Below are 21,833 nucleotides of genomic sequence, written 5' to 3'. Positions count from 1 at the left end.
CACACAAGACCAGTTCCTGGGCTGACCAGCACCTGAACAGCTGGGAAAGGAAAGTTGCAGGAATTTTTTCTCCCTCACGGAGCCACGAAAATAGAACTAGACATTGACCATGCTAATGGTCAAGTGCTGTCTGGAGACAGGGGCCTGGATTTTAGAGACCTGCTACTTCTTTCCAATTACCGAGAAGAGCACCCACGTAGACAGTTATCTATGCCGGCATACTTTATGTGTTACGTTACTGCTTTCAGTCCTCAGAGCGCCTACAAAGGCTTCCCTAACTATACCCTATTCCTAGCACATTTTGTTCAAGCCTGTCTTGACACTCCAACTTCTTATAAATGAAATGTATGTGAGTGATTGGTTGATTTACTAATCCTTCCTCTAACTGGATGCTTCAGTGATTCTGGAGGAAGGATGCCAATGCTCTCAAAAAGGCTGCCTTAATGTGAGTTCCTTCCTCACCAAATTCACAGCTGCAACAGAAAGACAGATGTGGTATGCAATTAAAAGGAAAAGTGTTCAGACACTAGCAGGACGAATACATCCATGTTTAACAATTACTGTTAAAACATGCCAACCAGTGGGGAGAGCAGCCACTGAACTGGTTGACTTCTCTAACTATACGTGGCATTGACTGGACTGGACAGTGTGTTCTTCCAGGCTGTGCTTTCTGTATGGATAAATGGTCTTGCCTGTCCGACTCAGATGAACATGTGTTCGCCTGGGCTCTGAGGGTGTCACTGGCCATTCCTAATCATCCCCCTCCGTGGCTGCCGCGATAGCCAAGCCACTGACTAGTCTCACAGCCCTGATGGGTTGGAATGATCTGGATCGCAGATGGCGTGGACTATGATGTATAGAGGCTACCCTTGGGGGTCATGGGACAGAATGAGAGGTCAGAGTTAAATTGTCCAAGACTGATTCCCTGCAAAGCTCCGTGGCAACCAGCTAGGGCCGAGAGCTTAAGGCACTCACTCACCTGTACCATGTCAGATCACTACAACCGCAAATCTTGGACCCCAGGCCTCTGGTCACACCAGGAGACGGGCTGGTGCTCACCCAACCATGACTGCTGAGCCGGCAGAATAAAGCTAGAGCCAAGGTCCTGCTGTGTCATACTGCATTGTGCCCTAGGCCCCGATTCACACCAAGGAGTGGGGTGAGTACTTCTTAAGTCAGGCAGCTGAAAAGTGCCACAGTGCAAGCTCTGGGGGCCTTCCTGGAGCCTGACACTAGGTGTTCACTAGGTGTTTACCCCGCCCTGGGATGCAGTGGGCAGTGGGGGACTGCACACCTGCCACCACCACTCCTGACTCCAGCATTTCCCCATGGGTGCTCCTCCAGGAGAATTTTTTTTTAAAAGAACTACTGCGAAGCAAGTGGGTCTGCCTGCTTTGAGATCTGAGCAGATGCTATGCTTGAAAGGGCTGCTCTGAGGAATACTGAGGCATTGTCAGTCATCCTGTTTTCTGGAACCCATATGCACACAAGGCCATCTTATCACTAGGCCCAAGAGCCACAGTACGTGGGACCCACGATTCTTCCAGGGCCCACGAAAATGTGTTAGGTTCTTTTAATGTCAAAAGAGAATAAATGAATGCACTTTTAAATCAAAGAAAACATTCTCAGATGTAATATTAATATATTCACCTTTAAGCCAGCATGGTCATAAAATATAATTTTAAACTTTGTTTGTGGAGGAAGGAGCCCACGAAGGCAAGAGTGCCTAGGGCTCCCAAAAGTCATGTCGTGGGCTTGCATTTGGAGAGGGATTTGTGGCTGAGATGTAAAGCTCCTGAGTAGGCTCACCCCTGGTGAGGAGGGTACCGTGTCTCTCTGCTTGTCTCAGCATGGCTGGGGAAGTCCCTCTGATCCCCCTGCTTGTGACAATTCTCTTTAAGTGACTGTGAAGCACTGCAGTGCCCTTGCCACCTAGGACCCCATCTGCACCTGCATCTCTTGAGCCTGTCAGGATCTCAGAAGGGGCTGTGAGATAATCACTCTGGTGGGCTCACTGTCCGTGTGGGGTTCCTGGGTCAGCTCTCCAGAGCATTTTTGCCCAGTAAAGGAAGGCTCTAGGCAGAGAAACAGCATCACCTCACCCCCCAGAAACAAGAGGAGCCCCACTGAGCAGAGGCTCTGCCCCTGCTGCACAGGCAGGATGCCCTGGTCAGCCAGGCCCAGCCGGTGGAGGAAAGGCCCGCTGGGAGATTCAGTACCCGGGCTTAGACACAACAACCCCCTCCAAGCCCCAGAGGGTGATGCCCTGCTCTGCTGACAGGATGTGGGCTATACTTTCTCAGGAGGGAAAAACAAAGCTCAGCTTTCGAGGCAGTACATTCCTAATGTAATAAGGAAGTCCAGGTCCTGTCAGCCACTTTACCAACCTTAACTTTTACATTCAAGATGGAGAATTGAGCCATCCTGGAATTCATGCCAAAGGTACAAACAGTATTTTTGTTCTAAAAGAAGAAATGAAGAGATGCAGGAGAGCTTAATCACATAAGGAAACTTGAACTCAGTTATTGAATCCCAGAGGCCTCCACCAGTAGTGCTGGGACCAGTACATAAATGGTACAGTGAAGACTCTGGAGACAAGTACAGAGCGAATAAGGCACTAGAGCAGCAAGCAAACACCATACCTGCCGAGCTTCTCAATAGTAGGCACAGCAGGTGCCTCAACCATCCCTCTCGGAGAGGATTCTGTCTGCTCAGACTCTGGAGCTGAACGGCCTCCTTGGGAAGGTCCCTTTCTACAACAATGCTGTCCTAACCACACAAGCTCCATGCGGTCCTACGTGGCCACTACCTGACACAGGACAACAGCACTTACGGTGTCACCTTCCCAAGCCCTGCCTCTTGCTCATGTGTTCTGCCCTCCTGGGATGAGGAACACCAACATAGGTGTTCCTGTCCCCCAAATGGCAAGAGGTTGTGCTTCCAAGAGCTGCTCAATTTCTACACTGATTTGCTTCCAGAAAATGCGGCTGCTGCTTTCTACCTCTTCACCTCCTGGAAAAGCCAGTCTGTTCAGGATTGCCCCAGCTACCTCCAGCTAGACCCGAGATAAAGAAGACCTTCTGGAGACTGCTCTGCCTGCCCCACTCTTCCATCATTTTTCATCAGCCTGCTCTTTGGAAGGAGTGATGCCTCTGGGCTCGGGGGGTGCACGAGGGTCTCCTGCATCTAATGAGGCCCCAGGCCTGTGTGGCACCTCCAAGTTAGCTCAGCATGTCTCTCCAGGGCGATCTGACAAGCGTACCCTTTAGAAGCATTTGCAGCAAGCCATCTGGCATTGATTTTTCAGCTATACCCTCTGAGGATTCACCAGTGCTGCCAAGTCAAAGTAATTCTTTTCTGGACACAGCAGCTGCTAAAGTGGGTCACCTTGCATTTCAGTAGCATTTCTGCTGCTGGAGAAGAGCCTGGTGAAAGGGAACCTACTTCTTAGTGACTGGGGTTGTCGTGAGATGCTGACGTGATGTGGGGAAGAGGAAGTGTCCAAAGTACATTTACACCATCCAGTCTGTCTTGCAGATAGTCTTGCCTGTTTGGAGGCTCCCCAACTCCACCTAAGTACCTGAAGAAAGTGGAACAGGAGGTTTCCATGGAAGTCTAAGGCTCTAGGCCTCATATACATGCAGAGTAGAACAGTTAGGATGCTTCAGAGGCACCACTCCCATCCCTAACTAGTGTCCTCCAGCCAGAGGGAGACAAGGTACAAAATGTGGAGATAAAGAGCAGCCTGTTTGGTACATCTTGCCAGGACTTAGGGTCTCCTGAGCCCCTCTCCCAGGGGTCACAGTGACACTGAACACAGAGGCAGGCTGCAGCCTTCTGCTCCTGCTGGAGTCATCTCAAAGGTGCCAGGAAGGTACTCGGCCTTTAACGAGAGGGCTCAGCATCCCCTCAAAGAGCACGCGATCCAGTTCCACTGAGAATCCTCGCTGCCTCTAATGCCCCCTGGGCCGTGGTCCTGCTGGGGCCTGGGGCACTTTGGCACAGGCTGGCGGCCTCATCGCGGGCCAGCTGCACCAGCAAATGCCACATGTGAGTGATTGCTTGGGGTGCACTGTACATGGAACAGGCACAATGATGGGGATGGGATGTCATGCAAGGAGTAGCCACATATGTGGAATGCTGGTCTGAACGTCCTTGAACTTGTACTTTTCCCATCTCTTCATCCCTGATGAGCTCAGCCTCCCTCATAGCTCCAGCATCGTGAAATCAGGGTAATGCCCAAATCCGCAGTTCTGACTTCTCTCCTCCTCTACAGCTCCTGTATCCGACTGCCTGATAAGCATCTCCAGTGGGTGTTCTGTGGGCAACCCCTCCAAAGCCTGATCCTGCACCTAGGCTTCACCTCTCGGCTAAGGCCCCACCAAACCTCCAGACACCAAGTCAGAACCCTGGGCTCCATCCTGGATGCCTCCCCTTCTCATGCTCCCCTCATCCAGTTAATTAAATGATTAACAGTCAGAGGTAACACTCGTATAGTACTCACTATATGCTGGGTGCTGTTCTAAACACTTTACATATATTAACTCACATAACCCTCACAACAACCCTGTTAAGACAGGCACTCGTATGATTCCCATTTTGCACATGAGGAAACTGAGGCACACAGACTTCCCTAAGAGCACACAGCTAGTAAGTGGCAGAGCCAGAATTCAGTGGTCTGGTTCCAGAGTCTTAACCGCTTCTCTGCTGCCTCATTAAGCCTGCTTGCTCTGTCTCCTGGCAATCGCTCATCTCCACACCCTGCCCCCATCACTGCTCACCAGGACCACGGTGCAGCCTCCTCACTGCCCCTGAGTCCCCAGATCCAACCCATCCCTGCGGTCAGAACAGCTTTCCTGAAATGCAAATGTGATGGTGCTACCCACCTGCCTCAAATCCGTTGGTGGCTCCTAGCTATTACGGGAGGCATCCAAATTGTTCAGCAGGCCTGGAGGCCTCCATGACTGGCCTCCACCGAGCCTTCCGGCCTTCACACCGTGCACCCCCCAGCATGTCCTCAGGCTCCAGCCTGGCCAAACTCCTGAGCATGGTGCTTCTGCTCAGTTTTTGCCCCGGGATGCTCACCCCTGCCTCCCTCATCTGCCCTCATCTGAACATCTACGTCTCCTTCAAGCCCCAACTTACAAGCCACACCCTCCGGAGCCTCCCCTGTCCTTTCCAGCGGAGTTACAGCAGGCTTCCTGCCCTGCACACGCATCTTTCCTCTCCTACACCACCGCCCACAGAACCGTACTGATCCATTTGCCCGTCTTTTTCCCTGGAGACCGTGACCTCTGTCCTCCAGGGAGCTCGGATCATGTTCCGTAACAGAACACGGCAGGCCCTCAATAAAGGTGTGCTGACTGACTAGAATGAAAGCAATGCCTGACACAGGAAAAACTCGCACACAGACAGGAGGGAGGAGTGAGCAGCGGCATTATGGCTGGATCCCATCTCTTCTTCTGCCACAGCCCTCCCAGGCCAGTCTGAGCCGGGCCCCACTCACCGGCTGCCCTGGGCAAGGGTGGGCACAATATCGTGGCTGGCACGGATGGGCCGGGTCCTGGCCTTCATGCGGGCTCGCTGAAGCAGATGCTTGGCTTCCTCATGCCTGGGGCTCAGCACGGGCTCCGGCTTGGGACTAAAGGACCTGCAGGGTGGCACATGGGCGAGAGCAGGCGGGGGAGGGATTAGAAGAAAATAACACGGATTAGGAGGGCTTTAACAGTGTCGAGCGTGGCTATGCCAGAAACAGTCCTGCGTGTGCAGCCTTCCTTGTCCAGCTCCCACACGGAGGGCACCTAGCCTGGGGCCTGGGGCCTGGCCCTGAGCGACTCTGGATGGGACCAGGGAGCTGGCCCACCTTGGACATCTGCTCAGAGACTGGAGGCAGAGAGCCCAGGAGGATCTAGAAAAGGGTAGGGGAGTCTCCAGATTATTCTATTGTTCCTTCCCTGGGTAGACAGCGGGAGTTATCTTGGAGGAGGGGGAGAAAAGGGCCTGGGGTTGTCGGGCTGGGCTCGTGCCCAGCCAGCCAGATGGTCTTCACACGTGTCCCCTCCCTCTCTCCTTCTGTCTCTCTCTGCACCCACACGTACCCACTGGAGCTCCCACCGCACCATCCTGAGCTCCCACTGCAGACACAAGGAATCAGCACTCTGCCCGTCACTGTGCCGCTCCTCTGAGGGAATGACATTTTCTTAAGGCCTCAGTCCCAATCCCGACAGGCATCAGTCCCGGGCTGAGAGACATTAAGCTGGACCCACATTAAGTCAGCAGTGGCTCGGGTTCATAATAATAAAGGTCCTCTAGCAGTCCTCTCCGCCTCCCGCATGGGCTGCCTCCTCCCCAGCCAGTCCAGAGCTGCAGAAAATGATAGCAGCTCTTTTTCAAGGCCACCTCCCAGACAATGACATGCAGCCAGTGCCGGACTCTCCCTGACCGGAGCCCACCTCCCCAGCCAGGCTGGCTGGGGACAGGTGCGCTCTCCACTTGACAGATGAGGGCTCCGGAGCACAGAGGAGCACCTGGTGCGTTGTCGCTCAAGGTCGGACATCAAGTGAAGCAGAGCAGGTGTCAGCCAGCCCCAGTGTCTCCACATGCCCCGTCCCCTCCCCGCCCCTGGTCCCAGAGCAGGCCGAGGCGGAGTGGCTTCCGCAGCCCGGTGGCTGCTCCTGTCCTCACTGCACATATGTTGGGCTGTCCTCACTAGGGAGGGTCCGTAGAAAGAGGACCTGGGCAGGTAGAGGCTCAGCCCGGCCTGCATCCCAGACCGCAGCCCGCCAAATCCCGTGCCTTACCCACCCCATGTGTCACCTGGAGAAAGGGGGCCTTGTCTTGACAAGGGGAAGGTACCAAGTAGTTTCCTAGGTGACAGATGACAGAGATGTGAGTGGGAAATGGCACAACCCTGAGGCCTCCTTGGGACAACCTTAGACAAGCTCTGGGCAGTCCATGATTTTTTTTTTTTCCTTCTTTTTTCTTTTTTTTCTCAATATTTGCACCTAATCCTGCAATTGGGGCCAAGATAAAAAATAAGAACTGCCAGAACAAAGGCACCATCTGTGCCTATGAACCCTGGCAGGGCCCAGGCACAGTTCGGGAACCAGGAGGGCTTACGGCAGAGAATGGAAGTGAGTCTCCAGGCCTGCTGCCCTGTGAGGAGAGGCCTCCCTTTGCACAGCTTCCCGGGCAGGCAGGGCCTCCAACGCACTGCCGAGAGCAGCTGTGCTCCCCGAGGCTCCGGCTCCGCCAGCAGAGATAATGAGGTTACCAGCCCGGGGAGGGACGCATCTGCAGCCGAACGCCTCTGGCTGCCAGCCCGCACGCTCGGGGCCTTCCGGTGACAGCTGTGGTTCCCCGGCTGTCGGAGGGCATTTGTCACAAGACCTGGTGGGCAGGCAGGAGGGCTCCAGGCAGCTGGCCAGATGCTGCCAAGATCGGCCTTCCCCCCAGGTTTTTAAACCATTTTCCAGCTTGGCTGTTTCCTTTCTGCTCCCTCTACTTGGAGCTGTTAATTTTTTTTTTTTTTTTCATCAGCTGCCCTGCTTTGGTTCCTGGCAGACAAAGCTGGTTTCTCCACTGATTAGAAAAGCAGGGTTTTTTAGGCGCCTGGAGGCATCCATGCAGTAACAAACTGAGCAGGGAGGGGAGCAGCAGCTACCTTCACAGATGGCAGCCAGGGTCAGCGGGGCAGGCAGCTCCCGGTCACGGTGCACCCTGGAGAGGGCAGGCCCTGACAGCCCTGTGGCGGGAAGGGGGTCTTTCTCCCAAGCGGCAGGGGGCAGACAGGTGCAGCGCTGTGAGCCTGTCCCAGTCTAACTGCCCAGCCCCCATCACTGCATTGTCTTGGTCCACCCGAGGGGCAACAACCCTGCCCGGCAGACAGGTTCTGACTCCTGAGGAGAAGGGAGACTCTCCACTCTAATCCGACCACAGCCCTGGAGCCAACCCCTTCCCATCACGGACTATAACCCACCGTCCCAGCTGTCACAGTTCCTTTTGAGATTTCCTGGAAGGACTGGGGTGGTCCCTGTGTGGCTTGGCAAAGACAACTCCATCTGAGCACAGAGAGCTTTTGTCATGGCCATGAAAGTTCGCACATGGAGGGCTCATGAGCTCAGCGGGTGAGGCACAGGGAGAAAGTGGCTGAGTGCTTCCCCCAGGCCTGTTTCCCCATCGGTAGACAGCGGGAGTTACACAGGGGACAGAACTCACATTGCCACCCTGTAAGCCAGGGCCTTTGGCCAGGTAGCCTGCCGTACCACAGGTGGGGTGGGGGACCCTGACGTCCTCTGCGGGGGGTTCGCAACGGACCGCAGATGTTTGGCCCTCAAGAAGCAGCAACACCTAAAAGGGCTACTGGCTGGGGACCACGGGACTTCCACGTGCGTATTCTGGCCCTTCCATCTGCCCCTCCAACCACCAGCATCCTAAGTTGCTTCCCAGGACAAAGGGCAGCATGCAGCCCCCTCCTGCTCTGGTCTCTCCACCTAAGCCCATTTCCTAGCAGAGAGACAGGCTTAGCTCTGACTGCAGCTCCCCTCCCACCCAGGCACAGCCAGGTCAGGCTCTCCAGTCAGGACAACCACCATTGTCCCCCAGTCAGAGAGGTCAGGGGGACAGAGTGTCCTCCTTCTGCAGCCATCATAATCCTAGATTAAAATAATAAGCTCCAGCAAGTCCGGCTTTAACTCTTTCATCCCAGGAATATGAATTAGGGAAACAATTTGGAATGTAAAGAGATCTGACATTTCCCAGATTCCAGGATGCAGCAAGTAGAGGGAAAATATAGTGTACAGAACACATATAAGCCTTTCTGCCTGGCATTTGTGCCATTTTTGTATATTAGAAAGCTTTTTGATGACCAAGGATAGAGTGCTCCTGCTGTCACACTGTGTGCGGTTCCCTGAGTGAGGGGAATAGGAAAGGTGGGCCTGGAACCGATTCTGGAACACGTGCTCCATGAAGGCAGGGGCCTGTCTGGGTTCATTACCACAGACACCTTCTTCCCAGGGCTGCGGGACACGGACAGGACAGAGCTGAGAGTGGTGGTTAGAAGCGTGGCTCTGGGGCAGCCTGCCCAGGTTCTAATTCTGGGCTGCCACTTACCAGCTGTGTCACCCTGGCAGGTCACTTAGGGGTTAAGGCTCAGCTTCCTCCTCTCCTAAATAGGGGCTCAGTTGTTAAGTGAGACTGATCCCCTTATAAGAGCTGAGCACAGAGCCAGGAACTTGGTGAGATTCCATCGATATTAGCATTTATTATTACTGCTTTTACTATTTGCACCATTATTTTGTTAAGTTACTCTCACCCCCTTACTGAGCAAAGGATGGAATTCCTGAACATGAACTAAAATAACCTGCCAAAGAGATACCCTTTTCGTCTGCCAGGAAGGCGTGTTTAGAAGAGACAGGCCATCTTAAAGCTAGAGAGGGCTTGGTGGGTTTTGTTCTAGACCTTCAGAGCCCTTAACAGGGCTCCACAGAAAAGGCAATTTCCATAGAATGAGGAATGGGAGGAGGCTGTTTGGTAGCGGAGGGACACTGCTGCCCAGATAATAAATAGGCGCTTCTCTCAACAGAGAAGGAAGAGCTGTTTAAGAATGGCATATACCTGGACAAAACTCTAATTCGAAAAGATACATGCACCCCTATGTTCACAGCAGCGCTATGCACAACAGCCAAGACATGGAAACAAGCTAAGTGTCCATCGACAGATGAATGGCTAAAGAAGATGTGGTACATATATACAATGGAATACTACTCAGCCATAAAAAAGAATGAAATAATGCCATTTGCAGCAACATGGATGCAACCAGAGATTATCATACCAAGTGAAGTAAGTCAGAAAGAGAAAGACAAATACCATATGATATCACTTATATGTGGAATCTAAAATATGACACAAATGAACTTATCTACGAAACAGAAACAGACTTACAGACATAGAGAACAGACTTGTGGTTGCCAAGGGGGAAGTGGGGTGTGGGAGGAAAGGATTGGGAGTTTTGGATTAGCAGGTGCAAACTATCGATATTATATACAGAATGGATAAACAACAAGATCCAGCTATATAGCACAGGGAACTATATTCAATATCCTGTGATAAACCATAATGGAAAAGAATATGAAAAAGAATATGTATAACTAAATCACTTTGCTGTACAGCAGAAATTAACACAACATTGTAAATCAACTATACTTCAATAAAATAAATTTTTTTAAAAAAGAATGGCTGCTGTGGGATACGCCTCATTGAACACCTTTGAAAAGATCTGGGTGGAGGTGTGCAGAGCTTCCCTAGGATGTCGACTCCTTACAGAGAGAGCAAAAAGGCTCTGTCCTTGCCTTCCTGAAGAAGGAGGACAAAAAAATCCTTGTGGGCTGTCGCTCTGCTAGCACTGCATGTGTGGAGGCAGGTGACCAAGACACCCCCATCTAGGGGGACAGTGGCCTGCTCCACTCTGGAGGCCATGGACGAGGGCTTCCTCTTCTTGAATTTCAGCCCAACTCCTCAAAGATGAATGGTCTTGAGCAAATTAACTTTCTTGAGCCTCTTTATTCACAAAGATCGGTACCATAATGAGATTTTCCTGTGTGGGGTGTATGTGAGTGTGACAATGACATGCATGACAACTGCAGGCAGCACTAGCTGTGAGGTAGGGCTTGAAGTGTTAGCATCCTTCCTTCTCCACCAGGACTTAGAACCCTAGATACTTCAGGAGCACGGTACATAGTTGAAAACACTGGTGAGTGGTTAAACAAAACTTTTTTCTTTTTAGTTGTAGTCTTGGCAGGTTTGGGAGTGGTGAGGGGTTTCCTCTAGTTTCCCTTTGTGTCTGTATATCTGAGTTGGTGGGCAGGATGGGGAGTGATGGGGGGTACGCAGGACAGACAGGGGCTTGGCTAGTCTTCATTACACCCTTGCCCGGGGGAGTCCTCAGTTACAGCCCTGCAAATCCTGGGGAGATGCAGGAGAGTTTCTTCTCCCAAGCTCACCCCCAGGACTCCTCATGACCCCCTGAGACTAGGACCAGAAGATCCAGAACCCAACCAGGGAGCCAGAATGATCTCCAGGCTACCCGTGTACCAGGCCACAGCACACAGCAACGTCCCAGCACTGCCAGAAGACGGGGTCATCCTACTGGAGGGAGTGGATGTGGCAGGAGGGAGACAGCGAACGTCCCTCCATTTCCTACTGCCTTACCTAAAACCTAAATTCCACGGCTCTCCATCAGTGGCCTCAGCCCACATTCCCACCCTGTGTCCTGATAGCATCTTCCACGCAACCCACCTCACACCTCTCCCATGCACTTCTGCAAGCCTTACCCATCTGGAATGTCATCTCCTAGCTCCACCCAGATCCTGTCAAGCTCACAGGGGCGTCCAGCCCTTGGTGAGCCCTCACTTACACCCATGCATGCATGCTTCTGCCGAACATTTTCTGAGTGCCTGTTCCGTGCTGATACTCGGCAGGTACCGGGTCCCAGAGATAAGAACAGCATGGTCTTTGGCCCTAAGGAGCTCCAGAAGGAGATCCACCCGCAACAGCTATGGCCAAAGCTGATGTAAGCAGAGTGGGCAGTGAGGGCAAAATGGGAATTCCTTCTGAAATTACACACAGTAGTAGGGCCACAGGAGAGCCTTCCAAAATGCTAGGTAATAAATTAAGTTTTAAAAGCCCAAGATTTTCTCACAGCTGTAGGCCTGACCACTTGAGCCACAGGCCAGGCCTCTGAGATTCTTGAGGGTTCCCTGTCTGTCCCTTCTTTAAACTGGAGTCTGCGAACAGCTTTGGAGCAGGGAGTTTTAACCACTAGCCATCTCAACAGGGGCCTGAAAATTGGGACCCACCGAAGTCTGAGTTGCTGCCGGCTGGCACCCTGTTCCTTCTTTTCTTGTGACGAGGTGTGTACACAGAGACTGGGCTCCCCGTTATGAGCCTCAGTTTCTGTATCTGTTGATAGAAAGTGGCACCATTCCACCACGGGGATGGGGGGAAATGAACAACCTAGGAAATGCTCTGAGCTTCCGTCATCATTACAGCACAAATGAAACAACCCCAGAGACCCTCTCCACTTATCCCACAGTGGAGCAGTCGCTCAAGTCCCTGCAGACACACTTCAGGATCTGGGCCCCCCAAGATCACACACATGGAAGGCCCTGATTTGAAGCCGAGTGGGCCTGGGTCACATAGCACTGCCTCTCCAACGAGACTGCCAAGGAAGGCCCTGGGCCTCAGGATGCACGCGGCAGCCCAAGGCTGAGTGCCTTTTTGTAAAAAGCTGACTCCCTTTCGGTGTGGGGCCTGGGGCGAGCATTGTACTCACTGCTGCTGCTCCTCTGGCTCCATGTACTTTTTGCACAAGTGGGGCAATCTGTAATCTTGATACGCCCTCTCAGAGCCTCAAGACAGGGGAGAGGCCAAGTGGATCCCGGCCATTTTACAGAGAGCAGGGATGGGACACCATGGGCTTCTAAGAACGGAGGAGGGCAGAGCCAGCCCTGAGCAGAGGATCCTTCACTTCCCCCGCACCCCCCATCTCTAATAAGTCCAGTGCCCAGACACGGCCATGAGCAAGGTCGCTGACAGCACTGACCCCGCTGGCCACCTCTGAAGTGCTTACGTCTCACCTCATCCTCTCCCCACCCCCAGTCAATCCCATTTCCTGAATCATGTCAACAGTGACTTAGGAGAGAAACGAGCTTATCCCATGGAGCCTGCCATTCATCCTTCTTTGTCTATACTTGAGAATACCAGGCTGGGGGAGGCCAAGGATCCCCGGATCCCTAACCCAAGGTATGGCCTGTGGGGACAGCTTGTGGCAGTGCTGCTTCATGGTTAGAGCACAGCCCTTGGCACCGAGCAGCTTTGACTGTGGACCCTGACTCCAAAACTTAACAGCTGTATGACTGGGCAAGTCACTTAGCCTCCCCCCAGAGGGGTCTCTGTCAGTGAAACAGGAACAATCAATAGGGTTCGCTATCAGGATAAAGTGAGGATGTGATGCAGCACAAGGTCTGGGAATTGAGTGTCAGCATGGGCTTCTGGAGGGAAGGACCACCAGGTCGTTCCGGTCCTCTGCGACGGAGTCTCCTCTTGCCCCTCAGTAGAGGGGACAACCATTTGGTCCTGGGGCATTTCTGGTGTTCCCTCGGCATCTCAGGGTTCTCGCCTCCATGGTCGACTCTCCCTGTGACCACTGCAATGAGCTGGGCCAGCCCCCCAGTCAGACAGTGACTACTGTCTTGGTCTCTGCTGCCACCATCATTTCAGGGCTTCTTGTCTTATCACCATGCAGAGCAGTAACAATTGAAGACATAAATATGTGTTGGGTTAACTTGGTCACGGGGGTTATCTGGTTGCAACACTGAACTACACTGATGCTAAGTTTGACTGGGTGTGAAACCGGACCTTTTATGCCGCAAACACTGAGAAGATCTGAGGGGCTCACTGCCCGAGCACGTCCTGACTGATGTCCTGGCCCCTTCAGGACAGCCATCATGATGGTGACCACAGTCTCAGAGTCTACACTGCCCAGTGTCCTCAGCCCCTCAGTACACAAAGCCCCAGGACCCTGGTCCCATGTGGCCAGGGGTAAAGAGCTGAGGGAAGTGTGCCTTATTCCAAAGGTCTCTCGGGGAGTTCAGCTATACAGAAGGAGCATCAATAAATCCATCCTGCTTAGGGGAGAGATGGAGCCTGCCGTGTCTTAGGGACCACTTTAGTATCTGACCAAGAGACTCAGGAATAGAACCAAATGAGGAGCCCTGTCCCAGGAGGGCTCTACACATGGCTGACCTTTCTCCCATCCTTGAACTAGGATGTGTAGAGCCCTCCTGGGACAGGGCTCCTCATTTGGCTCTAGAGGTATGTTCTCTGGCCCTTCAGCCTGGGTATCTACTCAGCAGGGGCCTGAGTATAGATCACCAATAAAGGTCCGTGGGGCACTGTGAATGAATGACCTTCCAAACAAGCCAGAAGACAGTTTTTCCCATGCCAACTCTATGCCCGGATATACGCTGGGCACCAACCTCATTCCACACACACATTCTCTCCCTTCATACATAGACATGTGAGATCATCATACAATACACATAAGCACACACCTACACAGCCTACGCTGACACCCACATACCTTATCCAAACCCTAACCTGCTGCAGATAGTCTGGAAGGTGAAACAATAGTCCAGAAATCCCTACCCTGAGGATTCTACACAGATGCCATCTCCTCGCAGGACTGGGCGAAAGTGCCTCCCAACCCCATGGTTGAGGTTCTTTTCCTTTAAGATGTGTGTTTTTATTATTTGTTATCCAACATGTGAGTCAGGAGCTTTGGCTTCTCCTTTCAATAGTGACCTCTGGACAAATCCCCCATGGCCATCTTGCAGCTGAGACTTCCTCCCCCCCCCCCCCCAAAACGGCCCAGGTAAGAAAGGGTGGGAGTGGTGGGGGAGGAGCAGCGGCAGAAGAAGAGGCCCCACCTCCTCTGGGCACAAGGTCTGTGGGCCCAGGCTGCATCCTTTACAGCCCCCCAGGGAAGGACGAGGGGACAGGGCGGGGGCCAGGGTGTCGCTGAGGACCACAGTCACACCCCTCCATATCGCGGCCAGGCTAGGAGGGGATATGAGGAGAGGCTGACCGTGGCGGCTGTGGAGGCGGGAAGAGACCCCTGGCAGGAGGGGGGCAGGCACGACTCCAAATTATAAATAACGAGGGAGGAAGGAGACAGAGAGCCCCCTCTCGGCCAGGCCCTCAGCCGACGCCACTGAGAAGGCCAGTGGCCAGGCAGAGGCTGAACCCCCTGAACCTGGGCAGCCCTCGCTTTGTGAAAGCAGGACTGGGGGGCCCTGTCCACATGTTCTGAAGGGGAGGGAGGTCAATAAGTGGAATTTATCAGGCAGGGAGGGGCCTGATAATGGAGAAGTGACACTGCTGACCTTTGCCCTCAGCAGAAACCACGAGACCTTCAGGAGGGTGACATCACTGCACACTGCACGGCTGAGGAAATGGGGCCGCTCCCAGCTTCGGGACCTCTCTCAGCTTCACGTGCCAGGTGCACAGCAAAGACTGAGGAGGAGGCCGAGGCCTGGGGAGCCACCAGCTCAGGCCCACAGATGGCTCCTCACCCCGCCCGGAGGGTAGTCTTCTCACCTGCCTGGTCGGGACACTGCCCAGCCCCATCCCAGGCCCAGCTTCCCAGAGACATTCGTGGAGGGGCTAGAGCAAAGTCAGGGAGGCTGGGGGCAGTGAAGGCCTTTACACAACCCAACACACCCCTTGACTGGGAAAGGAACTGGTGGAGTAAAAGCCTTGCATTCGGATATTTTCCCTAAGGATTTTCGCATCCATTATCTTGTGTTCAGCCTCACAACAGTCCTGAGAAGTATCAATACATCACACAAGTATTATTTAGCCCACTTTAAATATAAAGAGACAGAGGCTGGGGCAGGGAAATGAGTCCCAAGTCGCAGAGCAGGTCGTTTGCAAAGTACTCTTCACTGTGCTCTGTGCCCCATGGTTTTGCACAAGTAGCAGGGGCACAGCCTGGGCCACAGGGGTGGCTGGTGCCTTCTAAGAGGTCTCCGGGAGGAGCCATGGCCACCTGTGCTGCAGGGTTTGCCTGCCCTCTCGCTCTCTCTCGAGGTCTCCTGCTCTCCTGATGCTGTGTAAATGAAGGTACAGGGACAACTGCCGGGAGGGAGGGAGAGACAGGAGATGTGCGCTCTGAGCTCTTACCTGCTCTGGTCAGCATCCTGCAGGGAGATGCCGGAGTCCCAGTCCACGTCCCCTGCTAGTCGCTCTAGGACCCAGAACAGAAGCAGAGATCAGGGCAGAGCCAGAAACTGGCCTCTTAGCTGCCACTTGAGAAACATGGAGGAGAGTTTTCTCCAGAAGCCATTTACTCCCCAGATGACTCCGACCCCCGAGGCGGAGGCATAGCCTGTCGTGGTGACTGCTGGTGGGCACTGTCATGCATGAGCTGAGGGGTGCCCCAGGGTCCCCTTAGGTGCTGGGTGAGGGAAGAAGGAAGGGAAAAAGCTGCCTCCGAGGGCTGAATGCTGAGCTCAGACTGACAAGATGCTAACCCTGTTTGTGGAGAATGGCTCCTACCAAGAGGACAGTGAGGTCTACTGTGGGGTGAGGATGTGTCATCTGAGGGAGGTGCAAAAAGCTACTCTAGAAAGAGCTACAAGCCACAGGGAAGAAATTGTGGTAGCCTCCATCCCAAGGATAGAGGATGGCATCCCATTGGTCTGGGGGATCTGGGGGGACTTTAGCAGATGGGGCTGAGGTGGTAAAGAATCTCTGTCAAAGCCAAGACTAAGCAGACATCCTGATGAATTTGGTGACAGCCAGCCATGCTCTCCCCATTTCCCGCCCCACCCTTCCGCGGTAACCCCCTTCCCCCTTTCCTTCTCCTGGACTCCCTCCTGTGCCTCCACCACCACACCCACAGAGTGGGCCTTACCTGGCACAGCTCTGTCCCGGGATGAAGTCCAGGCTGGGCTTCCCACCTTGGAGGGGCCCTGCCCCCCAACACTTAGCATCTCCTGCAACAGAAGGCGGTTCCTCTCCACGCGGTCAGACAGGGACAAGGTGCTGCCCCCGGTGCCCAGGGCCCCCAGGTCTCCAGCTCTCCAGAGCTCCCCCAGCAGGGCTGGCCTGGGGACGAAGTCCTCCTCGGACGTCAGAGACAAGCTGTCCAGGTCTTCCTGTGTGACGAGACCATCCTGCAGGGGGTATGACCTTCCTTTCCTCAGGCTGGGCCTGTGGGTGGTTTTGTTACAAGGACCAGAGCCCTCAGGCTGGCTTGGAGTGACTCTGTGCATGGGGCTCTCTTGCAACGAGCTGGGCCCTGGCGGCATAGCCCTGTCGTGGTCAGGCAGTGTCCGTACTGCTTCTGGAGGCCACGGGCTCCTCCTGTTCCAGCTCTGGAGCCCAGAGGCCGGCAACCTGGGAGGCCCGGGGGCCCCGTTCCTGGCGGACTCCTCCTCAGTGATGCTGCTGTCCAGCAGCCCATTGTTTGGGTTCTGAGCATGATGGACCACCACGGCATCAGGTAGGGAAGACCCCTCTGATGGAGTCCTGGTTCCACCCACCTTGACTCGTCTGCATTTGGGTTTCTTGAGGGATGGCCGCTCGTGAGAAGTGAGGCAGAGGCTTGCCCCCTGTTTGCCTGCTGTCATCTTCTCCTTCAAGGCCCTCACCTTGGACTCCAGCACAGAGGGGCCTTGGACCTGTATCCCCTGTGCCCCAGGAGGCTGGGGGGCCATCAGGCTGTGTGTTCTGTCTTCTCGAGGACAGGGCCAGTGTCTTGGGAGGTGTCCATTCTCCGGCTGTGGCTCAGGGCCGCTTCTCTCCACAGCTGAGGTCACCTCCATGGAGCTGGCTGTTCTGCTCCCTATTTTGGGTCCTCTGGAGGAGAAAACAGACAGAGTTCCTTAGACTCAGCACCTGGCGAGCTCCAACAACCTCCTGGGTCCCCAAAGTGCCTTGGGATAGAGCCCTGTCCAGAGAAAAATAACTTGGGGTCAGAGCAGGGAATGCCCCCTTGACAATGTGAAAGCACCTCAAAGAGTACAAATCATTGGACGGTACACATAAGTTATTACTGAGTTTTTTCTTCCAAGTCTAAGTAGTGTTCTCGTTTTTCTACCCCCATTTTACATGTGGGGCACAGTGGAGAGTCAAACAACAACCAATCTTCTGCCCGATGTGGACCAGAGTGAAAATGGGGGCCAGATTTCCCAATCCCTGGCCTCTTGCCTTCCTGATAGGTGTCAGGCCTCAGAGGAGGATGGCAACACCTGCTAAGGGCCAACAAGCTCTTCCCTTTCCAAGGGGAGCCAATGCAGAGGATGGACTTCAGGAAGATACCACCCAGGATCTGACCCTCTGGCAGAAGGGGCCCCCTGTGCTCAAACCACAGGAGCGCAGCATGGGGCTGTGCCCACAGGGTGGCCAGGATCAGGCACCAATGCCTATCAGCATCTGCTCTGTGTCAGGCAGGCCTGCAAGCACGTTCAGACATGCTCTCGCAAATAATCCTCACGCAGTTCTGCCAACAGGATTATTCTCATTTTTACAGACAGAGAAACTGAGGCACAGAGAGATTTAGGTGACACGGGAGCTAAGGGAGGCCCGGTTGGGAATGCAAAGCTTCTCCTCCCAAGGCCAGGGCTCTTCCAAAGCACTCAGTGACCGTGTACCCCCATTCCCCTACTCTTATGAGGATATTGGTCTAGACAGGTTAAGTGACTTGCCCAAATTACACAGCCCCTTGGTGGCACGGTTGATGTCAATGTCTTCAGAGGGAACAAAAGTGAGCACGAGATTTTACTCACCAAGTTGTTCTGTGCACACATACATGCCACAATGTCTTAATATTTATCCTGCTCTCTGAGAACATGCTCCGTCTCCATCATACATCTAGATATGTCCCATTTGAAGTAAACTGCATGTATTTACATAAATACATGCATCCGTGTTGACACAAATTACAAACAAGAAGTTATTCACCTCATATATTGACCAACGATCCACCACAGAATTCTCTTAAATGCAAGTCCCTCTATAGTCACTTACTACAATTCAATTTTTACATTTCAGGAATATACATATTTCACCAAGCAAAATACACACAGTGTGTATGTTACCTCAGTTTTAAGCCTGTGAAGTTTAAGGCCTATCTTTGGGAGGAAGAGATCATTTACTACACCAGTTAATCTAGAAGTTACCAGCTTTGTCTTGGCAGCCCGGCCACCCGTTCCTCTCTTCTAAGGTTCAATCCAGAAAGCAGGGGACGTGAAGGTAATGGGAGCAATTTCAGTCACATTACAAGAACTTTCTTTCGGGTAAATTCGAACAGCATTCCAGAGATCATCCATCTCCGGAGACCTGGAAGGATGCGACCTTCCCCTGGGGAACAGTGGGTATCGACTTGTGCGGCTCGGCACCACCGAAGTCTACGGCCCAAGTGCTGTACTTCTCTAAGCCGGAGACGCTGAAATGAAGACGGACGTGACGGACGGGCCTCCCCTGCGACCCTCCCTTCCCGCTCCCCACTGGCGGTCCCGCCACCCCCGGCCCGCCCGTCGCCTCGCCTCCTCCGTACTCACTGAAGGCTGCCGCCGGCAGGTCGGGCCGCCGCCTCCATCCCTTCCATCCCCGGCGAGGCCGGGGCCTCCTCTCCCCCCCTCTCCCTCCCGGGCCCGCTTCGGGGACCGGGGGCGCGCGGGCTCGGCCGGGGCTCCGAGAGTGTGGCCCGCAGGCCTCGGCCCTCGGGGCGCTCCCGGCTCGTCTCCTGGCTCTGCGGGCCGCCCCGGGGCTCCGAGTGGGGTCGGGCCGGAGCAGCCGACTCGCGGGCCACGGCCTCCCTCCGGGTCCGGGGAGAGGACGCGGGGTCGGGCGGGGAGGAAGCGGCATGGGCTGTTAGCTCATGGTTCGGCCACGAAGGGGAGAGAGGCCAAGCCCGGCGCCTTCCCGGCCGGGACGGGAAGAAGGAGCGGGAGAGCAGAAAGGAGGGGCGGCGGAAGGGGCTAGAGGAGCGGCCCCGGCCCCCACCCCGCCCCGCCGCCCTCCGCGCTCGCCGCGGCCCCGGTCCCGGCCGCCCGCGCCCTGCGGAGCTGCCCCTCCCGGCGGCGGCGAGTGATGCTCTCCAGACGTCTAAGCGACGAGCAAGCCCGCGAGTTTGGGGACTCGGACGGGGCGGGGGCTGCCTTCCGGGCCGCCGGACCTAACCTCTTGCGGCCCGGGTAGCCTAGTCCGCCCGGCGAGCGCCTGCAGCCGAGGCTTCTGGGAGAGCGCGGCCGTGGGACGCGGCTCCACGCGAGCCAAAGCTGCGGAAACACCACTTTCTCCCAGAGCTTTGCGGGAAGGAGTGTAACCCTACACCCGGGGCGTGGGGAGGAGGCTCGGCTGGGTGGAAGCTGAGGAATGCCCTTTGTTTAGACAACTTTTCCGGAGGAGTCGCCCTCTCCCAGGGGCCGTCTCCTTGGAGGTCAAGGTCATTTGTTTCCGCTTTCCAGCGGCGCGAGGGGACCCGTAGTGGACGAGAGTTCCCTCATCCTGTCCTGCTTAGGGGAGAGCCAGGTGCCTGCACTGGCAGTCGCCTTGAATGGGGTCCGATTCTCGGGGGTTCTGGGCACTCCTGAAGATCCCTTGTCACTTTTTCCAGACCTGGGATGAAGTAGCTGCAAAGGACTTTACCAGCAGCTGTGGCCCCAACCAATGGGGCTTGCTTTCTCTTTCCGCCCAGAGGGAGGGGACAGGTCCCCAACTATATCCAAAGCTATTTTTCCACAACAAACGGGAAACAGTAAGAGAATTAGGACCCAGGAGGTTCCGGAAATCTCTACAAAGGAAAAGTGCTGATCGTTTCCTTCTGCCAACAAGCTTCACTCTCAAGCGCGGTTGCTATTTGCACTGAGGCACTACAGTCACCATCTAGATGACAGACCTAGCAACAGTAAGGACCACGCAGTGCGCTAACTGCTGCGCAGAGCCAGGAAGGGTGGCAGGGAAGGATGGTAAGGAGGCCTGCCCTTAAGTGAGTAGGAGTTACCCTGCAGAAGAGGGGGAAGGGGGCATCTGGGCAGGGCAAAAGCATACAGGTCTGAGAGCAGCTGTTTGGGGAGCTGTGGGTGGACTAACCTTGGGCTAATTTAGGAACCTGGGAGATTATCTAGGGCAAACCCCCTGTGTTACAGAACGGGCCCAAGGTCACACAGCTCTGGGACAGGTGGTCTCCAGAGTCGTGGGTAGTGCTCTTGCAGTTAACATATTCCCAGAGGAAGCGGTTCCTCCAACAGGGCATTTACCATTCTGTGCTTGTTAGTACTGATCACTTCATAATACAGTAACTGGTACCATTTATGGAGGGCGCCCTGTGCACCTGGCATTGGGTTAAGCGCCTTACATTCCTTGTCTCACACTGCAGCCTTAAGAGCTGGGTACTGTTTACTGTCTCCTTTCTACAAATGAGGAAACTGAGTTAGGTGGTCTGCCCAAGGTCACAGAGCTAATAAGTCCAAGACCCTCCCATTAACCACCCAGTACAGTGCTGTTCCCAGCATTCTGCGTGTTCAACATGGAAAGAGTCCGTTTAAAGAAGTAAAACTAATTGTGAAGTGCTGTGATAGTCAAATGATGTTGCCATGATGGTCTGGCCCTTACATTTCTGGATCCTTTCTGCCTTCCTATTCTGCCAGCCCAGGTAAAATCCTGTAAACCTCAAAAGACTCCTTCTTCCCCTCCATGTGCCATGTCAACCCTACCAACAACGATACTATTACTATTATTGGGGACCTCCTATGAGGGAAGGCATTCTACGTAGGACCTTTTAGATCTTTACAACAACCCTGCAAAGTAGGTATGGTGTATCCCCACTTTAGGAGTACGGAAATCGGGGTACAGGGAGGTTAAGGGACTTGCCCAAGGCCACACAGCTAGTATAGCCAGAGTCTGAACCCAGTTCTGTCTGGGTCCACGACCTTCTGCCTTGCTTCCTCCTTTCATATCCGCAACTTTGGAGCTCAGCCTCTTAGAGGTTCCAGCTCCAGGACTCCGGCTCCTACCCCTCCCCCAGATGTTAATGATCTGTAAGGCAAGTTTCTGAAAGTTCTAGCAAGGGCTTAATATTTAAAGGAGACCTGCCCTCCACCTTTTAAGATGCAAATAATCACCTTCAATTTACTCATTAAGTTTGTTATTTTGCACTTAACAGGGGGATGGGGTATCATAGCTATACAGAGGCACCCGTCCTAAAAACACCAATAAGCAAATCCTTAGAATTCTCTTAAATTATCATGGCATTCACATATCTGAGG

The 21,833-nt window shown here is 54.0% G+C and overlaps 1 protein-coding gene across 1 annotated transcript in view; it reads right to left on the bottom strand.

Annotated features, from left to right (window-relative positions):
• KIAA1614 (KIAA1614 ortholog) overlaps positions 1-19,171 on the bottom strand; it is a 35,437-nt gene extending 16,266 nt beyond the window's left edge. Inside the window, exons 1-4 of the mRNA XM_065895650.1 lie at positions 19,125-19,171; positions 16,475-17,421; positions 15,742-15,805; positions 5,507-5,650 (exon numbers count right to left, since the gene is read on the bottom strand). Of these exons, the coding sequence (XP_065751722.1) occupies positions 5,507-5,650; positions 15,742-15,805; positions 16,475-17,421; positions 19,125-19,171 (1,202 nt within the window). The remainder of the gene's footprint in view (positions 1-5,506; positions 5,651-15,741; positions 15,806-16,474; positions 17,422-19,124) is intronic.
• Between the last annotated feature and the right edge of the window lie 2,662 nt (positions 19,172-21,833).

This window comes from Phocoena phocoena, chromosome 1 (assembly GCF_963924675.1).
Source record: "Phocoena phocoena chromosome 1, mPhoPho1.1, whole genome shotgun sequence".
NCBI lineage: Eukaryota > Metazoa > Chordata > Mammalia > Artiodactyla > Phocoenidae > Phocoena > Phocoena phocoena.
This window is presented reverse-complemented; position numbering and strand designations above follow the sequence as displayed.